The sequence below is a fragment of the Aspergillus stella-maris genome (genome assembly GCF_047715825.1).
Source record: "Aspergillus stella-maris strain CBS 113639 unplaced genomic scaffold BDV14scaffold_11, whole genome shotgun sequence".
Lineage (NCBI taxonomy): Eukaryota > Fungi > Ascomycota > Eurotiomycetes > Eurotiales > Aspergillaceae > Aspergillus > Aspergillus stella-maris.
The window spans coordinates 125,541-146,613 of NW_027396805.1; the positions used below are offsets into that span (position 1 = coordinate 125,541).

The 21,073-nt window shown below is 50.5% G+C and overlaps 10 protein-coding genes across 10 annotated transcripts; 6 read left to right on the plus strand and 4 right to left on the minus strand.

Moving 5' to 3' along the window:
- Nucleotides 1-775: 775 nt before the first annotated feature.
- On the plus strand, nt 776-2,098 carry BDV14DRAFT_168502 (aldo/keto reductase). The gene is made up of 2 exons (XM_073767862.1): nt 776-1,490; nt 1,566-2,098. Exons 1-2 carry the CDS (start codon nt 885-887, stop codon nt 2,025-2,027), a joined length of 1,068 nt encoding a protein of 355 aa, XP_073630809.1. The 5' UTR covers nt 776-884; the 3' UTR covers nt 2,028-2,098.
- A 395-nt stretch (nt 2,099-2,493) lies between these two features.
- Nucleotides 2,494-3,554, minus strand: BDV14DRAFT_206996 (uncharacterized protein; the record flags this gene model as incomplete). The annotated part of the gene is made up of 5 exons (XM_073775056.1): nt 2,494-2,577; nt 2,638-2,835; nt 2,931-3,305; nt 3,362-3,420; nt 3,479-3,554. 5 exons carry the CDS (start codon nt 3,552-3,554, stop codon nt 2,494-2,496), a joined length of 792 nt encoding a protein of 263 aa, XP_073630810.1.
- A 449-nt stretch (nt 3,555-4,003) lies between these two features.
- On the plus strand, nt 4,004-5,823 carry BDV14DRAFT_188024 (FGGY-family carbohydrate kinase; the record flags this gene model as incomplete). Its single annotated transcript, XM_073771015.1, has 3 exons — nt 4,004-4,711; nt 4,786-5,520; nt 5,644-5,823. The coding sequence occupies 3 exons, from the start codon at nt 4,004-4,006 to the stop codon at nt 5,821-5,823; spliced, it is 1,623 nt and encodes a 540-aa protein (XP_073630811.1).
- Nucleotides 5,824-6,394: 571 nt separating this feature from the next.
- Nucleotides 6,395-8,346, plus strand: BDV14DRAFT_188025 (sugar porter family MFS transporter; the record flags this gene model as incomplete). The annotated part of the gene is made up of 5 exons (XM_073771016.1): nt 6,395-6,509; nt 6,600-7,430; nt 7,480-7,858; nt 7,924-8,018; nt 8,123-8,346. The coding sequence occupies 5 exons, from the start codon at nt 6,395-6,397 to the stop codon at nt 8,344-8,346; spliced, it is 1,644 nt and encodes a 547-aa protein (XP_073630812.1).
- Nucleotides 8,347-9,003: 657 nt separating this feature from the next.
- Nucleotides 9,004-10,056, minus strand: BDV14DRAFT_197490 (uncharacterized protein; the record flags this gene model as incomplete). Its single annotated transcript, XM_073772704.1, has 4 exons — nt 9,004-9,061; nt 9,116-9,420; nt 9,483-9,904; nt 9,969-10,056. The coding sequence occupies 4 exons, from the start codon at nt 10,054-10,056 to the stop codon at nt 9,004-9,006; spliced, it is 873 nt and encodes a 290-aa protein (XP_073630813.1).
- A 383-nt stretch (nt 10,057-10,439) lies between these two features.
- On the plus strand, nt 10,440-11,316 carry BDV14DRAFT_188026 (SDR family NAD(P)-dependent oxidoreductase; the record flags this gene model as incomplete). Its single annotated transcript, XM_073771017.1, has 2 exons — nt 10,440-10,789; nt 10,854-11,316. The coding sequence occupies 2 exons, from the start codon at nt 10,440-10,442 to the stop codon at nt 11,314-11,316; spliced, it is 813 nt and encodes a 270-aa protein (XP_073630814.1).
- Nucleotides 11,317-14,749: 3,433 nt separating this feature from the next.
- Nucleotides 14,750-16,854, minus strand: BDV14DRAFT_197492 (uncharacterized protein; the record flags this gene model as incomplete). Its single annotated transcript, XM_073772705.1, has 5 exons — nt 14,750-15,037; nt 15,088-15,144; nt 15,195-15,853; nt 15,916-16,173; nt 16,230-16,854. The coding sequence occupies 5 exons, from the start codon at nt 16,852-16,854 to the stop codon at nt 14,750-14,752; spliced, it is 1,887 nt and encodes a 628-aa protein (XP_073630815.1).
- Nucleotides 16,855-17,547: 693 nt separating this feature from the next.
- Nucleotides 17,548-18,357, plus strand: BDV14DRAFT_197493 (uncharacterized protein; the record flags this gene model as incomplete). The annotated part of the gene is made up of 1 exon (XM_073772706.1): nt 17,548-18,357. The coding sequence occupies one exon, from the start codon at nt 17,548-17,550 to the stop codon at nt 18,355-18,357; it is 810 nt and encodes a 269-aa protein (XP_073630816.1).
- Nucleotides 18,358-18,467: 110 nt separating this feature from the next.
- Nucleotides 18,468-19,110, minus strand: BDV14DRAFT_197494 (uncharacterized protein; the record flags this gene model as incomplete). Its single annotated transcript, XM_073772707.1, has 2 exons — nt 18,468-18,689; nt 18,769-19,110. 2 exons carry the CDS (start codon nt 19,108-19,110, stop codon nt 18,468-18,470), a joined length of 564 nt encoding a protein of 187 aa, XP_073630817.1.
- Nucleotides 19,111-19,297: 187 nt separating this feature from the next.
- BDV14DRAFT_206999 (luciferase-like domain-containing protein) lies at nt 19,298-21,073 on the plus strand (the record flags this gene model as incomplete). Its single annotated transcript, XM_073775057.1, has 3 exons — nt 19,298-19,386; nt 20,072-20,160; nt 20,238-21,073. The coding sequence occupies 3 exons, from the start codon at nt 19,298-19,300 to the stop codon at nt 21,071-21,073; spliced, it is 1,014 nt and encodes a 337-aa protein (XP_073630818.1).

Below are 21,073 nucleotides of genomic sequence, written 5' to 3' on the forward strand. Positions count from 1 at the left end.
GCAGCGTACCACAAGAATAACATCCCCAAGTACGTGGGCAAAGCAGGAAACCCGGAAATAAGCCTATTTCAATCCGCAATGGCCTCAATTATTGAGGTTCTGAACTGGAATTGTGAATAAGATATTCAAACTGGAGGAATGGCAAGACTGTCTCGATGCAATGAGAAACAAATCCTTGATCAAGGCAGCCCTTGTATTCGATTAGCAGGGTCAGATCACACTAGCCCTTAGGTTCTTCAGATAATACATGGAGAATGTACACGTTCGGCCAGTTCTTCTCTCCTGAGCCCACTAGAAGACTCGAAAATTCGCTGTTACCGAGGCGTCAATCAACGACCAGCGACCATGAGACACCATCAGCGTGATCACAGAAATTTATGTATCAATTCTATTCTTGTAGTTTTCAATCCAAATATAAGTAGTAAAGAGCGTTCTTCATTAGTAGTAGGGTATGGCGACTACGGTAAAATAGCCTTTATAGATGTTGAGCGTTGTTCATGCCTATATTTCGTAGTAGTGGGTCCGTAATTAGTAACTAGTGCTGGTTATATATATTGAGCATGCAGCGAAGTACCCAGAGCAATAAAGTAAAAAGTTATTTTACTTAGACGAACTATGTTTGGATAATATAGAGTCCCCGGAGCAGCCAACCTCCGCATTTCCCTCATGGGAATTATTTCAATTGATTGTGGGGGTGGAGAGACCAAAATGATGTCTTGGCACTGTACTCGTCTCGGGGCGTTCTCGACACGGAGTTTGCATCTCCACAGGCGCCCGCTGGAGTGACAGCCAAATCGGCCATTTAAACCCCGCCTGGTGCGACAACCTGGGGAAAGTTGTCCGACGGCCAGCTACTCTTTCCTTTCCTCACACACACCACAACCATGGCATTCCTCGCAAGCGGAGCAGCCCGGACTGCAGCGCTCAGGAAATCGTTCGCCCCCCTGCGACAGCATTCTTCGCGCACTCTGGCCACTCGTGCAACCTCTTACACACTCAACACCGGAGCCAAGATCCCAGCTCTCGGCTTCGGAACATTCCAGGACGCTGAATCCCAGGAAGAGACCGTCAGCCGTGCCTTGCAAAAGGGCATGCGTCTGATTGACACAGCCCGGGTTTACAACGTCGAAGCGCAAGTCGGAAAGGGAATTAAGAAGAGCGGCATCCCCCGCGAAGATATTTTCCTCGGCACAAAGCTGTGGTGTAATGACTACCACCCTGATGACGTGGAGCGTGCTTTGGACGACTCTCTCCGCGATTTGGATACCCTATATGTCGACCTTCTGCTCATGCACTACCCCTGCACATTCAAGCGCGGATCAGACCGGTTCCCGCGCGATGCTGAGGGCAGAATGATCCACGGCGAGACAACTTTTGTTGACACATGGAAGGCGATGGAAAAGTTGACTAAGGCCGGCAAAGTCAAGGCCATTGGAGTTTCAAACTTCAGCAAGGGCGAAATCGAGACGCTGATCAAGGAGTCCTCGACGGTGAGTGACCTCCTAGCCAAGAAGTTTGCAAAAGAAGATTTGTGAGGCTAATTAATATTTTTCTCTTCTCTCCAGGTTCCTGCTGTTCACCAAATGGAGGTCCACCCCTATTTACAGCAGAAGGAATTCAACAAGTGGCTGAAGGCAAGTGGCATCCACGTTGTCCAGTTCAGCCCCCTGGGCAACATGAACGACTTCTACCGCCAGACCGGATGGTCCAAAGAGATTGCGCATATGAAGCGGGTTATTGACCAGCCACTGCTGAAGGAGATCGCCGCGAAATACGGCAAGACCCCGGTGCAGGTGGTGCTTGCATGGGGTATCAACAGCGGTCGTTCTGTCATCCCCAAGAGTGTTGTCGACTGGCAGATTGACCAGAACTTGGAGGCCGATTTCGAGCTGCAGCCCGAGGATATGGCCCAAATTGCAACTTTAGACGCGAAGGCTCGCTTCAATGACCCTAGCTTGGACTACGAGTGGCGTTTGTACAGTGACCTGGAAGGTATTGAGGGTACTATGAGAGGCAAGACGCACTAGTTCTCTATAGAGATTGGGAGAATATATGTATATAATAAGTAACTAAAATTGGTTAACACTATTCGTTGTACTAATAACGCTCTGTAAGAAGGATAGATCGAAGAAGCTCAACATTCGGTTAGTCAGTTCGTGTGCCACTTTTTGTGTGTATTGTACCTGCGATGCTGCCAGTTGATACTATTGAGGAATCTTATGTCAACTTGGATATATGACTGTTTAAGACCAATTTGGTAGTCATGACGCCTTTTTGGCTTAGCGGTATATTTTCCCAATATCTTATTATTAAAGGAGGAACCGTTGTAGCTTCATAAGTGCACTGAGGGCAAAAATAAGCATTTTTGGCTCGGAATATCGGGCCAAGCTTGCTACAATAAAGGAACACTACATTATCATATCCATCGGTCATACAGCAGAGTTTTAAGATTTTATTTAGCTTGTCTATCTATCTATGTATAGTATTTTTAACTCAAGGCAAAGTAAACCCACCATCAACGACTATATTCGAACCTGTCATATAGCTCGACGCATTCGATGCGCAGAAGAGGTAAACCTAGATGGACCCATGTTAATCCAAATTCAATCTAGAGAGAAGACTTTTATTGTTACTTACTCCCTTAAGTTCATATGGCGATGCAAACCGACGAGCCGGAATCTGAACCAACCACTTGTCGAGCATATCCTTGGATGCATACTCCATGATCTGAGTCTGCGTGTAGCCCGGCGAGACGCAGTTGACACGACAAAAGTCCACCCACTCCACGGCAAGTGACTTGGCCAGTTGCAGCACTCCGGCTTTTGATGCATTGTACTGCGGAAGATTATTAGCTGAGATGAGTCTGAAACTACCATACCCCCCAGACACCCTAGTTGGCGAGCTATGCAACGCAAGAAAGAAATACGTACGGAAGCCTGTCGCTGGGGAGTGTTCACAAGTGTCGCGCTGACTGAGGCCGTGATGATCACATTTCCAAACCCCTGTTTCTTGAAAACTCTTGCAGCAGCCTGCGCAGTATAGAATGTACCATTGACATTGACGTTCATGATCTCCTGGAACTCTTCCGGGGTGTACTTCTCGGCCGCATGCTCGGAGCAGATGCCTGCGTTGGCCACAATTACGTCTAGCTTGCCAAAGTCCTGGACGATCTGGTCAATCGCTGCGGAGATTTCCTTCGGCACTGTGACATCAGCCTGGTAGGCGCGAGCTTCCGTCTGGTATTCTGAAGCGATATTTTCTGCTGTCTTGACAGTGCTTGTCGTTGTGCGGTAGAGAAGGGCAATCTTGACACCAAAGGTTGTCAATTACCGATAGGACAGTACTAATTATTATAGCATACCTTGGCCCCGGCCTCAGCGTATGCAGTAGCCACAGCTAGACCAATTCCTCGCCCGCCGCCTAGGTAAGCTGTGTTTCAGCTAAAAGAGCTTCACTCGAACGAAAGGATCCAACATACCGGTGATGGCGACGACCTTGCCGGTCAGATCGAAGAGCTTTTGCACGGGGGCATCATTGGGTTTAAAGAGGACCATCTTGAAAAGGAAGTTGCCAGAAGATTGAACAGTTAATACATTAAAGCTCTAGAAATACAGTTCGATATATTTATATTCCAGTTCATTTCTCGATTCATCTCATTCTCATGGTCCATAGATATGGCTTATACCATATCCCCCCATGCGTGAGGCCGTCTCGTGCGTATTTTCCGTCTCGGGGATGTACCCCGTCTCGAGGGAATTTCCCCACCACTGCGGCCTCTCCAGAGCTCTGGACCCAAAGGATATCATCAACTCTCAGGCGAGAGTATACACAAGTCGAAGTATGGGTGCGAGACAAGTAGATATTATTGATTTTAAGTGTATTTAAAGGGCTGACCGAGTCCTTGACGCCGCTGGCAGCCCGCTCTATCCTGCTCGATTTATCAAGTCTCAACTGTGCACCTCAAACCTTACCTCAAGTTTCCCCAGCTCATCTTGAGCACATCATGGTCAGTTTCAAGCACGGAGATCACTACATCGGAGTCGATGTAGGAACGGGCAGTGCCCGTGCTTGTGTCATCGATCATACGGGCAACATTGTCGGTCTCGCATCGCAAGATATCAAAACATGGCAACCGCGCCCAGAGTTCTATGAGCAATCCACCGCAAACATCTGGGATAGTATCTGCACGGCAGTCAAGCAAGCAGTTCAGCAGTGTGGTGTGCCGCGGTCCAATATCCGCGGTCTCGCGTTTGACGCGACTTGCTCGCTTGCTGTCTTTAGCGAAGACACCGACAGCCCAGTCTCTGTCAGTGGGTCGGATTCCAGTAATGACCGCAACGTAATCCTATGGCTTGACCACCGCGCGGTTGAAGAGACAAAGACTATCAATGCGACTGGTCACCCTGTGCTCCAGTATGTGGGCGGTGGCATGTCGGTTGAAATGGAGATGCCCAAGATCCTCTGGCTGAAGAAGCATATGGATGCAAGCCTGTTTCAGAACTGCAAGTTCTATGACCTTGCAGACGCCCTCACGCACTTGGCAACCGGGAAGGAGTCCCGCAGCTACTGCAGCGTGATTTGCAAGCAGGGATATCTAGTATCCGGTACCGACCGTGGCGAAGAGGGTTGGCAACTGGACTTTTTGACGTCAATCGGCCTGGAAGATCTTGCTGCAGATAATTTTGCTAGACTTGGAGGCATCAATGGCAAGGTTGGTTTTTTTTTTCCTTTTTGGGCCTCCCTGCTCTTACACTACACACAAGGCTAACGTGTTAAATGCCGCAGAATGGGGTATATCTCAGTGCAGGCGAATGCATGGGGCCACTAGGCGGGAAGGCCGCTGCTGAATTAGGCCTCTCGCCTGGCATTGCGGTTGGCAGCGGCGTGATTGACGCCTACGCAGGCTGGATTGGCACTGTCGGTGCAAAAGCTGACCTTGGACTCCCCGACGAGACGAACCACAAGGAGCATGTCTCGCAGCGGTTGGCCGTGGTGGCCGGCACCTCAACATGCCATCTGGCCATGTCGGACGATGAGCTGTTTGTCCCTGGGGTCTGGGGCCCATACCGGGACGTTCTCTTTCCCGGTGCGTATCTTGCCGAAGGGGGCCAGTCGGCGACCGGTGAGCTCATTCGACATGTTGTTGAGAGCCATCCAGCGTACTCCGCAGCAAAAAGCGCAGCCGAGCAAGCCGGCGTGCATATTTACAGTTTCCTAAACGAGTACCTCCGTCAAGAAGCCAAGCAGGCCCAGGTGGCCCATGTGGCCCAGCTGGCCAAACACTTCTTTTTCTATGGCGACCTATGGGGGAACCGGTCTCCCATTGCAGACCCGCAAATGAGCGGCACAATCATCGGATTACGAAGCGATCAGTCACTCAAGAGCCTTGCTCTCCATTATTACGGTGTCTTGGAGTTTATCGCTCTGCAAACACGTCAGATTGTTGACACGATGAACAAGCACGGGCATCACATCTCCACAGTCTTCATGTCCGGCTCCCAGACGCAGAATGATATCCTGGTCCACTTGATAGCTTCTGCTTGCGGAGTGCCGGTTGTGCTTCCCGAATACGTCCATGCTGCTGTCTGCCATGGTACGGCGATGCTCGCGGCTATGGCCGCCACAAATAGCTCGGGGAAGAAGTCGAAAGATTTGTGGGGAATTATGGATCAAATGAGCAAACCTGGCCGACGGGTGGACCCTACAGCTGATGCGGACGAGCAACGGCTTCTCCAGGCCAAATATGAAGTATTCCTGGACATGTGCTTCAAGCAGCGTGAGTACCGGGAGTTGGTAGATAGGCGACTCAACGGAGCAGCATAGGAATACAAGATAATTGAATACTGTATGTATGGAACAAACAAAGTCGGGCGTGTAAGCGCACCTCACGTTTGCTGCAGAAATGCCCATCAGTCGGTGTGCCGTGCCTGTGATCTCGAATTGCCGTTGCGATAAATGTCACTCTCCGAAGTTTGGGCGGCTAGAGCTCACTCTCGGGCGTCCTCCGCATCCCCGTCAAAACCATCCGATAGCTCTTCCAATGGCGTCCCAGCAATAGACGGACGCGACCAGGTTTTCATTCTACGTATGCCCCCGAGTCGAGCATCACACGACGCGAGCATCCCCTAGCCGACCCCAAGCGACTCCACATCCCCCAACCCCATTTTCTGATCCGGGGCAACACGTCCCCAGTTTTATCGCCTGAATGGACAAATCCGGGGCGTATATGGTTTTGCCCATGTGTATATCATGCCCCCGATACCCTCCTATATCATGATAGACACGTCCGATCACCCCCAGGAGAGCATCCATCACATTGCTCACTTGCTTTTGTCTTTTCCTCCTTTCTTTTGACTCACAACCCCCTGTATCTTTTTTTTTTCCACAGTGCATGATGTTCGGAAGGTTCAGTGACGAACGAGCAAAATGGAAGATCGCCGCCAAACTGGAGAAGAGATCACTGTTGATAGCAGTTAACCTCCTCGCTGGCCTCGCCATCTTCTTCTTCGGTGAGCCCCCTTGCAAAGATCACCATGTCAACTGGGAATGATTCCGTGATCTCCATGGAAATGACTTGTGCTGATGGACAAACCTCGCAGGTTATGACCAGGGTATGATGGGTGGAGTCAATGACTCCAAGGCGTACGTGGATCAAATGGGATTAGGATACAAGGAGAATGGGAGAATCGTTGTTACCAACACTCTGCTACAGGGAGGCATCGTCTCAGTCTACTACCTAGGGACCCTGGTTGGATGCTTTCTCGGCGGCTATGTCAGTGATAAATACGGCCGAATTAACTCTCTCGCGTCTGGTGCCGTCTGGGGGATCATCGGCGCCGCGCTCCAGTGCACCGCACAGAACCCAACGTGGATGATCGTGTCTCGGCTGATCAATGGAATTGGAACAGGCGTGCTGAACGCCACCGTCCCTGTTTATGGCTCCGAGCTTGCCGACTACGAATCCCGCGGCATGTTCATTGCCATGGAGTTTACCTTGAATATTGTCGGGGTAGTGGTGGCTTACTGGCTGGGATTTGGGCTTAGCTACATCAGCGACGGCACATCTCAGTTCCAATGGCGATTTCCTGTTGCCTTCCAAATAGTCATGCTACTTATCCTAGTGACAACATGCTGGTTCTTCCCTGAATCCCCTCGTTGGCTGTGCATGGTGGGCCGTCGCGATGAGGCACTCTATGTCCTCAAGCGTCTTCGCGGGTCCGCGAACGAACATGCAGCCGTCCAAGAAATGCGAGAGATTGAGTCAATTGTCGAGCTTGAGCATGAGTCAGGGCAAAACATGACTTATTTCCATATGCTGTTTGGCATTGGCGATGGAGATTTACACATTGCCCGCCGTGTGCAGCTGGTGATCTGGCTACAGATATTGCAAAGCTGGTCAGGTATCGCGGGTGTCACCATGTACGCTCCAAGTATGTTGCCTCTCTACATTTATCCTTTCAAGTTCTAAAGGGCTTGCAGCAATTTTCCAAATCGCCGGGTTCGACTCCCAAAAGACATTGTGGATCTCGGGATTGAACAACATTTTCTACGCGTTCGCAACCATTATCTGTGTCTTCACGCTCGATCGCATCGGCCGTCGCTGGACCCTCTGGTGGGGAGCGGCAGGACAAGCAATTGCCATGTTCGCAGCAGGAGGTCTCGCGCGTGGTGGAGTAGACCATCCCGACAACCAGGGCCCATGGGGTATTGGCGCAACTTCCATGGTGTATCTATACACGTTTGTCTTTGGGGCTACGTGGCTCACTGTTCCATGGCTGTACCCAGCAGAGATCTTCCCGCTTAAGGTGCGAGCCAAGGGTAATGCCTGGGGTGTTGTTGGCTGGAGTTTGGGCAATGGGTTCGCCAAATCCCCCTTTTTTCTCTTCTCACATGGTTTCAATGCTAACATGATGTTGAAATCAGGTCGCTGACCCTGGCGCTCCCTTACATTTTCGGGTCTATCGGCGAGAACACCCTGCATGTGTTCGGTGCTGTCAATCTTATTAGTATCCCCATCAGTGAGTCTAGTCTTTTCTCCTTCTCCTTCTCTCCCCTTCTTCAATAATCCTTATGCCTTGGGTGCTGTTTTCTTCCTTCTCTCGAGCTAACAAAAAACCCCCAGTCTGGGCTCTCTACCCCGAATCCAGCCAGCGCACACTCGAGGAAATCGATCTGCTCTTTGCGGCGAAGGCTCCCTGGGCCTGGGTAGCCGAGGCGAACTTTGCCAGGATCATGGCCGATAATCCGAATTTCGGTGCCGCCCGTCACGGCAAGGAAATCGTCAGCGATGCGGAGAAGGCATGGAATGCTCAGTCGGAGCATGAAGAAACGATTTCTAGCAAATAAGCGGAAGATAGAACGGCTCCAGCTCTCTCCTGGTACACTGTTATGTTGTTATGTTGTTATGTTGTTATGTTGTTATGTTGTTGTCTACGGGACACTGAGGCGAGGGCTTTTTGTGTTTTTGAGCAGTCTGTACATTTATGAACTGGCATCAATGGAATATACTACTATATTTGGGTGTTGAAAAAAAAAAAAAAAAAAAAAATTCATAAGTGGTAATCAAACAGGCTAAGGCTTCTACTGAAGGCTACTAAACTCCCATTTACTTAAATCTCATCTGATGAGATGCGCAGAGATAGATGTCAGATGGGATGTTGGAATTGACTACTCTATCATCCACGAATATGACTGTCTGATGCACAAAGGAATGTACAATGTTAACCTGTTAGGGTATTATATTATCAGCTATAATAAACAGTATCGTCCTGAATATACCTTCTCAAAGTGGAAATATACTTAGATTCTAGACAGAGTTTATTGGATATCCAGCGTCAAATGCATGTCAAAGGCATGGACGCAGGAACTACTGGAGCGACCAAACCATTGAAGCTTGGGATGGCCACAGATTGTCATTCAACTGAAATTAGAAAGATGTACGAAGACCATTGATATCAATCAAGAAATATCAAAATTCTATTGAACTAAGAAACATATTCATATTCACATGTACAGATCAAAACCCATGCGGGACTGTCTATTATTCTTTTTATTCAGCAAACTACAAGATGTTAGTATATATAGTGTCCATTCAAGTGATAACATCCGAGAGAACTTACTGCCAATAACACCGTTCACGGGGATATCAATAGAAGTTGTGTAGCTGGCGGCGTCGCTAAGGAGGTACACATAGGCACCTCCTAGTTCCTGCACCTCCGCCAACCGAGGGAATCCACCATAGTACTTGAGCTGCTGCTCCCAGTCAGGTTGCTGAGGCACCCAATATGTCATGGCAGTCTTGACCAGGCCAGGGGACACACTATTGACACGGATGCCATACTGCGCCCATTCCATTGCCAGGGTGTGGGTCATGTTGCGAACACCGGCTTTTGACGCTCCGTAGGGAGTGGAGGGGACGCGCTGCAGGCGCCAAGTGTTAGTAAATGCCGGGAAGAAGAACGCGAATTGATCCTCATTCATACCTTGTTAGGTCGGTAAGAGGCCATGGAGGCTGTGAAGACAACAGAGCCCTTGATTCCAAGCTTGATGAAGGCACGGGCAGCGGCACGCGCAGTGTAGAATGCACCGAAGAGGTTGACGTTGAACAGAGTCTCAATGTCCTCCTTGGTGAAGTCAAGGGCGGCCTTGTGGTGGGTACGCCCAGCGTTGACCACCATGCCGTGGAGAGCACCGGCCTCTTCGATGATCTTATCAATCGCAGCGGTGATGGTTGATTCTTCCGTCACATTGGCGGTGACAGCGAAGAGCTGGCCGGGGAAGCGCTTGGACACGGCAGCGAACTCGTCTCCAGTCTCGCCAATGTCGATGGAGTAGACCTTTGCTGCGCCGTTGGAAAGGCAGCACTCGGCGATACCGAGACCGATTCCGCGGTTGGCACCGGTGACTATGTGGATGGGACATTAGTTGACGCTCGTCTCCGACTTCAATGCTCCTTTCGGTGGACGTACTAGCTATGACCTTTCCACTGAGACCAACCTGGGTCTGGGGGGCGTTCTCCGCCTGGAGCGTAGCCGATTCTGTCGCGGAGGGGGCCATTGTGATGAGGATGATGAATGGTGGTGATATGGAAGCAGGTGAGTACGAAGCAAACACAGATGACTTGAAGGAGGAAGGCGCAATCTATTTTATAAACGACAGAAAAGCAAACCCCTCCTCCGCGTCAACAAAAATTCATCTGCATGGGGACAATCCTCGGGTCGGGGCATACGCATGGCCACTGTGGTAGTCCCTCGAGACGGCGAAGAACTGGGTCCGCAGCAAGCGGGTCCCCCGGAGACCTGTATCCGACTCCATCATTGTAAAACTTGGGTTTATCAGGCTAATCTTCTTTTATCACCTACTCGAGACACCAGAATTCTGACTTCCTCCAGCTCTCTCACTTGTCCTCTTTTGTTTTTTCTCTTGTCGCTACGTTCACAATGGCCGCCCTGCCCGCCTGGAATTTGCTTAAAGGCAAGACTGCCGCCATCACTGGCGGCACCACTGGAATCGGTCGCGCCATTGTTCTGGCATACATCACGCAAGGATGCAATGTCGCCGTCAATCACCTCGGTCTTGCGCAGGATAAGGTGCACTGTCACAGCCTTCTTGAAGAGGTCAAGGCAATCAAGAACAAGGGTATTAATGCAGGCGAGATCCTGGAGCTCCCAGGTGATGTGACAAACCCTGAGACCAGCACAAACCTAGTTAAACAGGCTGTGTCGCAATGGGGCAAGCTTGATATCTTTGTCGCCAATGCGGGTGTCTTTAAGCAGGCAGAGTTCCTTAAGTAATTTGACTAAACCACTTCCTCGCCATAAAAAGCCAAATACGCTAATGTGATAAACCCCCAGCATTGAGCCGTCCCTCCTAGATCACAGCGTTGATGTGAACGTCAAAGGCACCTTCTATTCCTGCCAGGCTGCCGCTCGCCAGATGGTGGAGCAAGGCCACGGCGGTTCCATTATCGGTATTTCGTCTGTCAGCGCCCTGCTGGGCGGCGGGTTCCAGACACATTATACTCCTACAAAGGCTGCCATTCTCTCCATGATGCAGTCCATGGCAATTTCCCTTGGCAAGGACAAGGTCCGATGCAATGCCCTCATGCCTGGCACGATTGCTACTCAGTTAGCTACCCATGACATGAAGAACCCTACTAAAATGGCTGCGCTTAAAGAACGCATCCCTCTTGGCCGTATTGGCGACCCTGAGGATATGGCAGGCCCAGCGGTTTTCCTGGCCTGCGAGGAAATGAGTCGTTATGTGAACGCCACGGGATTGCTGGCTGATGGTGGAATGTACAGCAAATTGCAGTAGTCTGTTGGAGTGTCAGAGCTTTTGTTTTTATGCAGTTGATATAAAGGGTTAACGTTAGCCAAGAAGTTTTCTTCTATCATGATTCAGTCGAACGCTTCAATAATAAATTTGCTACTCCTAGACCAAGCAAAAAGAAAAGACCAAGCTAAGTAAATTAGATCGGGTTCTGAAAAACATGGTCTACGTAGGAGAATAGGCAACCTACGACGCACTGGTTAAACTTCACATTATATCTCCTGGTGACAAGAGTCCAATCATTCGAGATTTTATATACTATTTTCCGTTTATGCCTTGTCCGCAGACCCGGAGATTTCCATCCATTTGATGGTCAGATTTGCCACTTCTGAATACCCTCCTCAATAAGCTGAGTGTGCGGCCAGCTTCGGCGTCGCGCAGGATGCGCTTATGGCAGTTTGTATCTTTCCAGGACACATTGAGATTGAATGTCGGAGTGCAATAGATGGGAATACAGTGCAATGTGCAAAACGAATGTTACAATAATTATCGTCTTAGTGGCTGCTTGACTAAAAGCTATACACGGCGACATGACCCCGAGACGAGCAAAAGATGTACTCCACTCCATCAAGCCCTCGCCGAGGCTTCAGGGATGCTTAAGCAGTCTTGGGAATTGTTCAAGAATCAAGGCTTATTGATCTTGGTCCCTGGGGTTATCACGTCAGGTTTTATTTCCCCTAATCTCAAGACGCAGTCCATAATGTCCCAAAGCTCCGACACATTCCATGTCCACAACCCGTATTTTCAAGCAGTCATCGGCTCATCCCCGACAATAGAGCTGCTCGCACCTCAGAACACCAGGACTACGCGTTCGCCCACCATACGAGGCCAAGTTTTCTTCCCCGACGCCAACACCCTCTATATAACCAGCAACCGATGTATCGGCCCAGGCAGCCAGCAAAAGGTGCACATCACCTGAGTGGACCTGAGCAAAAGGCCAGTCAGTCAGCTACGAGGAGATCCCGACCGATATCCGGATCCCGATGGCGAATTGCGGCATCAACTTGGATGGCCCGGATCATGTTCTCTTCTGTGCGCAGGGGTCTCTGGCTATGACCCAGCTGGAGCCGAGCGGATTATACCGCATGTTGACAACTGCGCCTGCGCCATACAAGACTGAGCAGCTGTTAAGGGGGAGTTTTACGGCCGGCCGTTTAATGTTGTTAATGACGTGGTCGTGCACACGGATGGCTCGATCTGGTTCACTGATCCCATTTACGGCGCTGAGCGGAGACATCTACAGTGGTTGCGGGGATGGAATGAATGTATGGTCGCCAGGAGGTGTTCTCCTGGGTCGGATCCTGATTAAGGGTGATGTTGCAAACTTTTGCTTTGGGAAGAACGGTGAAATATTTGCTCTGAATGAGCACCGATTGTGGACAGTCCAGTTAGGAGCAATGGTGAAGGGAGCATTGCTCGGACTGTAGACCTTTATATAAGATAAATAATTATATAATATATACATATAAAGGAATAAACGGACATTCCGTCATGAGGAAATAGACGGCACCGACACTCTCGCCGCAGATGGTGGTTTCGTGGGTTGTTGTCCTTTGCCCCAGAACTGCTGTAGCTCCCCTCCTAGTGATCTAACTGGCCAGCCAGTACGTTCGCGACAGGAATCCAGCAGTTCCAATACAGCCTCTCGGGCATTATGCTCTTGAATGAACAATCCCGCTGGGTCTGCATTAGCCCTGTTTGTTCTCTATAGCGACTGGGCGGTGCGTAACGTACCAATAAATAAAGCTTGTGACGACATCAAGGTGGATGGGTCATCTTCCAGAGTCATGGCATTGCCACAGATATCCTGCACACAGCGCTTTATCATGCCCTGCCGGTCGAGGTGCTGTTCCAACCCTCCCAGAGTAGGCTCGTGAGCAAGCAACAGAATTTGTGATACGTTTAAAAGTTGGACTGCCACGGCTACATAGTCTGACTTTAGTTTATTTCCTCACGACCAGAGGGGAAGAGATATTATTCGTACCGAAAGCAGGAGGGCGGATCCAGACTGGTTGAAAACATGATGAAGCTTCGCGGGAACTGAGCGGCAGGGGAGAGAAGTCGATAGTCAGATGTCGGCGCCAGTCTTCCAGCATCCTGCGAAGGCGGACTGCAGCGTCAATTCGATGCAACATGTTTTCTTCGGTTGCGGCTTCAGCGCAGTAGCTAACCATCTTTACAGTGATGTATATTGAGCGCGTGGCGAGCTCGTGCGGTTATAGTGTGGAGGGCTGGGGGGCTTCTGCGGAACCCAGAATGTAAGAGCCTTGCGCTTTTCGCGGAAAGCTGCCCAGATAGGTGTGGTGTAACGATATCGGACTCTGGCTCGAGGCCAGGTGGCTATCCAACAGGGGTTCAGGCTGGGGATGCGAAAAGGCGTTCGTGTCCGCTTCAGAAATAGTCCAAGCGGATTCGGTGGCTTCATGCTGTTCATAGAGCGCAGGGGCTGTATGAGCACTATTTGATACGTGAGCGCTATGCTCCGCCGGAGAGGTGGTTTGTTGCGTGGTTTGCTGCGTGATCAAGTCGGTGACATCCTCAGTAATGGCCCGGCCAGCAGCGCCGACGCCGCGAGCTGAGTTGGGATATTCAGATAGTATCCTTCCTGGCACAAGCGCCGCATATCGGCTTGGCCTCATCGCACTTCATGTGTCACCTCCGACATGTCCTGCTACATTAACCAAGTTCAGCAACTCGCGATTTGGGACTTGAGACTTAGGCTCAGACTCACCATCCACTGGTTGTCCTCAGGCCGCGACCGCGGGACTTTCGTGGGCGCTGCCGTTGACGCGGCGATCGGGAGGCATGCGGCAATGCGCAGACAATATTGGCATGGTCGAGAGCGGATTCCACTGTCAGCCGACATCGTCTCGGGGAATATCTAAAGGCTTTTGTGTCGAGTCTAGACAGGCAACCGGGATGCTCCTCATCGTGTGGTGAAAGGAAAACCCCAGCTTGCTCATCAAATGTTGCAATGATTTAATTTTTCAACTGACTATCTAAGACAACATTTGATATTACGAATAAGAGTGGGAATGTAGATGAAGAGCTCATGTAGCGTAGGAATAAACCCATGATACGCTGCTGAAGAGGGCGGCTTGAACCTTGGAAGGTCCCAACTTGTGAATCCATAAGGAAAATGCTCTGTGCTGTTTATGTAGCTAAGATACATAGGTACATTGAATATTAGATCATCTCAGCTCTGTGCAGTGATATTGCCCGTCCTAACCCCATTATGCACCAGCCTCCAACCCCATATGAGAAACCAATTATCGAAACAAAAGTCTCATAGACTTGAAAGGAGAGATAAGGATACTGAGAAAGTAAAAGAGAATAAAAAAACAGATAAGAAGAACTGAAATAAGACAACAAGCAACTGCTTAAAACGCGCAAACCCTCACCCCTAAAACTTCCTACCTCAAACAGCCCTGGCAACAGGCTGAACATTCTCAGGCTGATACTCCGGATCCTCCAAGTAACTATAAGCAGGCATATAATCAATTCCAGCGCAATCACCTTCCTTGGGATGCCCAAAGATATCCGTCTGGTCGGGGATATCCTTGTACCAGCACGTGCAGGTATCTTTGTAGCTATCGCCCAGAATCGAAGTATCGGTGTCTTTGCATTCGACGCCGCCGTGGTCGCCGCTGGCGACTGTGCCTGTGGGGTCTTGGTCTTCCTTTCCAGCGGCTTGGATTTGGTAGACCTATTCATTTGTTAGATGGGGATGTGAGAAGCGAAGGGTAGGGGACTTACCAGGCAGACGTCCTGGAGACTTCCGCCATATTTGCTTGTCGTTGTGTCTGTATCGCACTGTAGGGGCAATTAGCAAAGAACGTGATAAGAAGAAGCCGAGGACGTACCCCATTAAGCACAGTCCTAAACCGATCCATACAAAGATCCGCATCACGCAACCCCAACCCAGTAGGCGGCCACGTAATCGACCCCGTACAAGCACCACCAGCAAAGTAAGCGCCGACCCAAATCTTGTCATTGCCTCCATTGGTCTCGTAGCTCCCACTCGCACCAAGCGCCTTGCCCTTTCCATCAGTCGTCTGTCCAGTCCCCATATTAATAGGCGGCACAAAGACGTTCCCGTATAGCGCGTCCTCGGCACAGAAGTTCTTGATAGCTGTCTCGGCGTCGGAAGCAGGGAATGCGATGCGGTCGGAGGAGGAACCAGCGCACTCTGGGGCGGGCGTGTCGATGTAGTCTGCCCATTGTCGAAGCTGGTTGTTGAAGTCCTCTGAGTAGTCTGAGTCTGAGGCGAGGGTGTCGGTGTCGGGATCGTTAGCGAGCTCGACGACTTCGTCGTCGCCGAGGTCGTTGGCTGTGTAGTCTGTGTCTGTGTCGTCGGTTGTCACAACGTCGCTGGGAAGAGCACCTGTGTTTACACCGAAGTTCCCATCGCTATCGTAGACGAGGAGGGCATTGGTCTTGCTGAACCAGTCCTCGGCTTGTTTATCGGCGAGTGGAAGCCAGGGGTATTGGTTGCCTTCGAGCTTGGATTGGACGTATTTCGCTGGACACGTCAGAATCCATTCATGAGATTAAGATAAAATGAGATTGGGGGGTGGAACATACAAAGAGCGTACTGCGCGTAGTTATCGGCGTTCATGGTGATTCCTTCCTCGGCGATTTTCTCTCGCGCAGTCCGTGCTAGGACCTTGCAGTAGTATGGCTGGTAGACGTCGGCCTTGACGAGCTTCTTCTTCCAGTCGCGGCTGTCGGGCTTCTGAACGTACTCGTAGATGTGCATACTGAGGTCAGGAATGCGGCGGTTGTTGTTTTGCTTGTAGGTCATGACGGAGGCGTGCATCATCTCGTGCAGGATGATGTATGCTGCACACAGGCAAGTCAGCGACAGCGATGAAAGGAGAAAATTAGTGATGACATACCCTGATTCTTATACTTGGTAAGGTCATACCTCCACTTAAAATTATCACTATCCTTCTGATCATTAATCGCATCATCAAGCTTCTTGTAATAAAAGAACTGATCGCAAAAATGCATATTGCTCAGCGCATCATCCTTATCATACCGCGGCGCATTATTCGGATTTTCAGCATCAACCTTCGTATTCCACTGGTACGCAATAACGCCCTGCTTATTACATCTGTTCTGATACTTCTGGTCATTTGCGGCCCCGCACCGCGCATTCATCTTGTAGCCGGGCCATACATCGCTCAGTCTGAATGTCCCGATGTGGTCGAAGACAGACTGGATGTTGCTTTGCCAGTCTTTGTTAAGGGCACTGGGGCCGAAGAAGTCCATTGCGCCAGGGTCGTTGCCAAAATCGATGTTGTTAACGTGCAGGGCCATGGTTACGGCGTCTTCGTGGGCGTCTTTGATGGCTTGTTGTTGCTTGCTGTCGCAACCTTCGAAGTGAAGCCATGTCCATTGGGCGGTGACATTGTCGTCGTCGCGCGCTTGGATTGTGCCGTCAAACTCGAGGGGTGCGGCGTAGGAAGTGAGGAAGAGAGGGAAGGAAGCAAGAAGGGGGAGGAGTGTTCGAGTCAACATTTTGACTGTGGTCGGTGGATGGAAGTAATTAGATGCTCCGCAGAGCTAGTTCGTGAGATTTGTTCTATAGAGACATCATGATTCGGGGATCTTTTCTGATGCTATATGTACTGAAATCATTCTGCTAGCGCAGGTTCAGATTTGCCCTCGTTCTATTGTTATGCTACAGGATCTAGTCCGGACCAGGGTCTTGCAGTGAAACATCGATCTCATTAAAACAGCTCATATGTCAACTCGGGTAATGAAACGAGCTACTTCAGGCGGCTGTGCCTCTGTCAATGTAAATAGGGGCCGGCGCGTGCAGAACCTAAGCATGCTAAGCCCCTTGGACAGGATGGTAAGCCCTAAGCCAGCCCCGGCGGCAGCAGCAGAGGCTGAGCCTGGGGTTGGGGTCCAAGAGATGCTTGGCTCATTTGGCAACCTAATCAAGGCTGTCTTGAACCGTAGTCTGAAGTCTAGAACAGTTGTAAGCCCCGTCATGCAACCTGGCCCGATCAATGACGGTCTTCAAAAGGTTCTCCGCCCCCAAGTTGGGAAATGAAGTACTCAAACCTTACCTTGTTTTACTTGGCTTTTGCACCACAGCCGTACTGTCTCCCTCATTTTAGGGACTGGACTTTTATTCCGCATCTCCAAGTTCTGAATGCCCTGGATTCCTGCAAACTACGAGTTAAGTCCGTTCAGCTCCGCACGATGACCAAAAACACACCACAAGCCATCGTACAAGCGCATGGGCAGTCTCCAGCCAAGCCCCCATATTATCAGCACCCAGCAGCACTAGCTTTCACAATACTCTCACTCGTCCTCCTCGTGCTCTTCAGCTACAAATCCTTCACAGACTCCTCATTTATATCTCCCTTCTCAGCCCCATCACAGGAATCCTTATCCGACACTTCCGGGTCTCCCGATGAGGAACACGCCCGGCTGTATGACCGCCAGCCTTGCCCCCTGCCAACAACCCGATATAGCATCCACACAGGCCAAGCAGCATGCTACCCCTCGTCAGGCGGAATCTGGTTATCAGAGTTAGGCCCGCTAGAACTACAACATCTTGGCCTTGATAGATTTTCTTCAACTGAGCGTCCCGACATCTCAAAAGAAGAAGAAGACGCTTTCTGCGCTAAGCTCCGCCTCTTCGGCGGCGAGTGGCATAATCCCGACTCCAAAGGGGAAGATCTATATATCGGTGGTGAATGCCATGAGCTTTGCGAGAACGCCCCTATTGCCTCGACGACTCGCAAAGTTGGAATCGCCTCTGATGAGAATGATAGGGGCGTTTGGGTTCTCAGTGTGGATGAGGAGACTGGGCGGTTTCCTGATGGAATTGGTATTGTTAAGAATGCGTTGACCATGGAAGAGCGGGTTCAGGCCTTGATCAAGTTGGGGGCTGTTTATTGTGCTGATGTTGAGGAGTGTAGTTTCCTTGGTGATTTGAAGTTGGAGCCGAGGGAGTTGCCTAGGGATAAAGCATGGGAGGATGTGATGCGGTTGGATTATCTTTGATCGGAGGATTGTTCATCATCCAATCTATTTTTATACTTCCTCCGCCAGCCACATGCCGTCTTTAAGACCGGCGATTATCATCTCTTAGCACCCTTGATTTACACACTCCTTCAAGCCTTGCCCATAACGCCAACCTCCTCTGCAGATGCAGACTCCTCCGGCGAGAGATTTTCACCTCCATCACTTCGAACCTCGCCTTTCCCTATATTTCTCTTTCGTGTAGTCGCAGCCCACATCTGTTGCAACCCACCATCAATGAGCGGGTAGAATATAGTCACGACGAGGATGAACCACAGCCATACAAGCCATATCACCACCCAGGCAATGAAGAACTGCACCAAAAACGACAAGCATTAGCACGGGAGCCCTAAAGATGGTCAGGTAGTTGAGGTATTGGAAGAAAGCACTTACGTTCTTTGAGAAGACCATTCTGGCCCCGAACATCGGAATTGGCCAGAGCAGGATATGGTCCGATATCGTGAACGCCGCCCAGAAGGCTGCCCAGCGGCTCATGCGGCGGAGGTATTTCGTTCTCTCGTGTGTAAAGGGACCGACACTGCTCCCAGACTGCTCTGTCGTCTCCATCTCTATCTCTGGCTCAAACGTACTGGTACTCCCCTGCCCCTCAACCTTCACCATCTCAATCTCCCCTAGCACAGTCCAATCAAACTCCCTATTCTGTATCACAGAAATAAGGACAGTAACAGGCAACGGCATAACAGATGACGTCACAGCCCCAAAAGGACAAGGCATTGTCCCTCCCTCCGTACTCACAACAATCGTAATCTCACCATAGTAAGCCCATGCACTTCCAAACCACACAGCTAATCCAGAAGTCATTCCTATTATCGGCGCTGCAATTGCTGCCGCTTTGGATTGTATCTTTCACAGCAATGCAAGACAGGTAGGGAATACACCAGGGCAGGTAATAAGTCCAATCATGTACAGCAGCCAAATCATGTCCACGCCGCCTTTATGGAATGCCGTCGCCAACGTCGATATGAAAAGCGATGTAAACACCACCCCAAAGTGAGACCATTTCAGCAGTTGTGCGTTGCTGGGTGCTTTGTTGATATACGTCCCGTATATATCAAACGATATAATCGAAGAAGTGGCAATCATCTGCGCGCTCGCAATAGACCTCGTAGACATGAGTATCACCAGCAATATCGCAGCGGCCTCCGCCTTCCCTGCAACCGTCTGCGCGACATGAGGCAAGACTAGACCAGCACTGACTTCAGAGCTGCGCGGGGACGTCGGCCACGACGGTGAAGTTTGCAGTACTAGCCCCGCAATACCAACTATCGTCCCGAATGCCCACGGCACAGAAAACGACGCGACACCACCAAGGACATACCCCGGTACAGTGGCCGTAAAGTCAGCGGAGAACCCCTTCTGCCAGAACCCTGTGTCCATTATCACGGCGGCGATGTTTCCAGTCACATACAGGATCCCGAAGAACAGACACTGTTCGCTGCGCATGGTTAGATGCGAACCCTGATAATTCCCTGGTACAGGGGTAATAACGTCAACCCTACCCACTGCATCATATAGCGCTCCCAGGGACCCAATCTCCTCAACAGTAATAACCTTAATCGTGAACCAGCAGAGAAAAATCATAATAACAAACGTATGCACATAATCCGTCAAAAACGTCGCCCGCAATCCACCGAAATACGTATATACCGCTACCCCTGGCGGGAGAAAATAAGAGCTCGCAACATGATGAGTATGTAACGCTGACTTATAAGCTTTGGGAGGGGAGCTGGCGGGATGATGCTGTGTTGAGTGATCGGGAGGGGGGTGTATATGCCCTCCTTCCCTCCTTCCCTCCTTCCTTATCAATTATCTATATCTAGGTATAAATGCATACTAACAAGTCCACGGATGTAGGAAATACTTCCGCTCCGCAGGGCCTCTAACAACACCACCAACCCCCCAACGCACCTCCTTCATCTTCCAAGCCGGCACAAGCACGGCCGGAAAAACCTTCGCAACGAAACACGCAGAGTGCATATTCCTACCAGGCATGGACCCCACCACCGTGCGCAACTCAGTAGACGACATAAACCCCCGTGTCGCAGCACAAGGGCGCTCGCCCAACGCCCTCAAAACAGTAGCAGAGATATTCAACATCGTCGACGAGACAGACGAAAAAGCACTCGCAAAATACGAGGATTATCTACCGTACGTTGATCTCGAGGGTGCGGCTACGCTGTTCGGGGGCTGGACGAGGACGGATCTATCTCAGTTCAGCGATGACGACGATTTCCGCTTTACGGGGCCGGGGCGATACAGAGTCTTGTTTCTTTCTTCGTGGAGCAAGACTGTTCCTGGGACTGGGGGGTTGAAGTGGACGAAGACTCGTGTAGCGCAGGAAGTCGCACTGGGCGGGCCTCATGCGCGGGCTATAGAGTCAGCGAGCACAGTTGCCAATATACTGGAGAGATGGGTGGAAGAGAGCGGCATAGACGGGTTTAACCTGTCGTATGCGGTTGCGCCGGCGGACTTTGAAGATATCGTGACGTTTTTGGTATCGGAGTTGCAGAGGCGTGAGGTGTTTTGGACAGAGTATGCGGCGGCGACAACGAGAGAGAACTTCTTGAATGATGGGTTAGGGCCTAGATTGAGGGATGATCATCCGGGGTCGGGGTTCAACTGGGCTGCTGAGGACTGGTCTACTGTCTGGGGTATGGATGGGGCGCCTTATCTATGA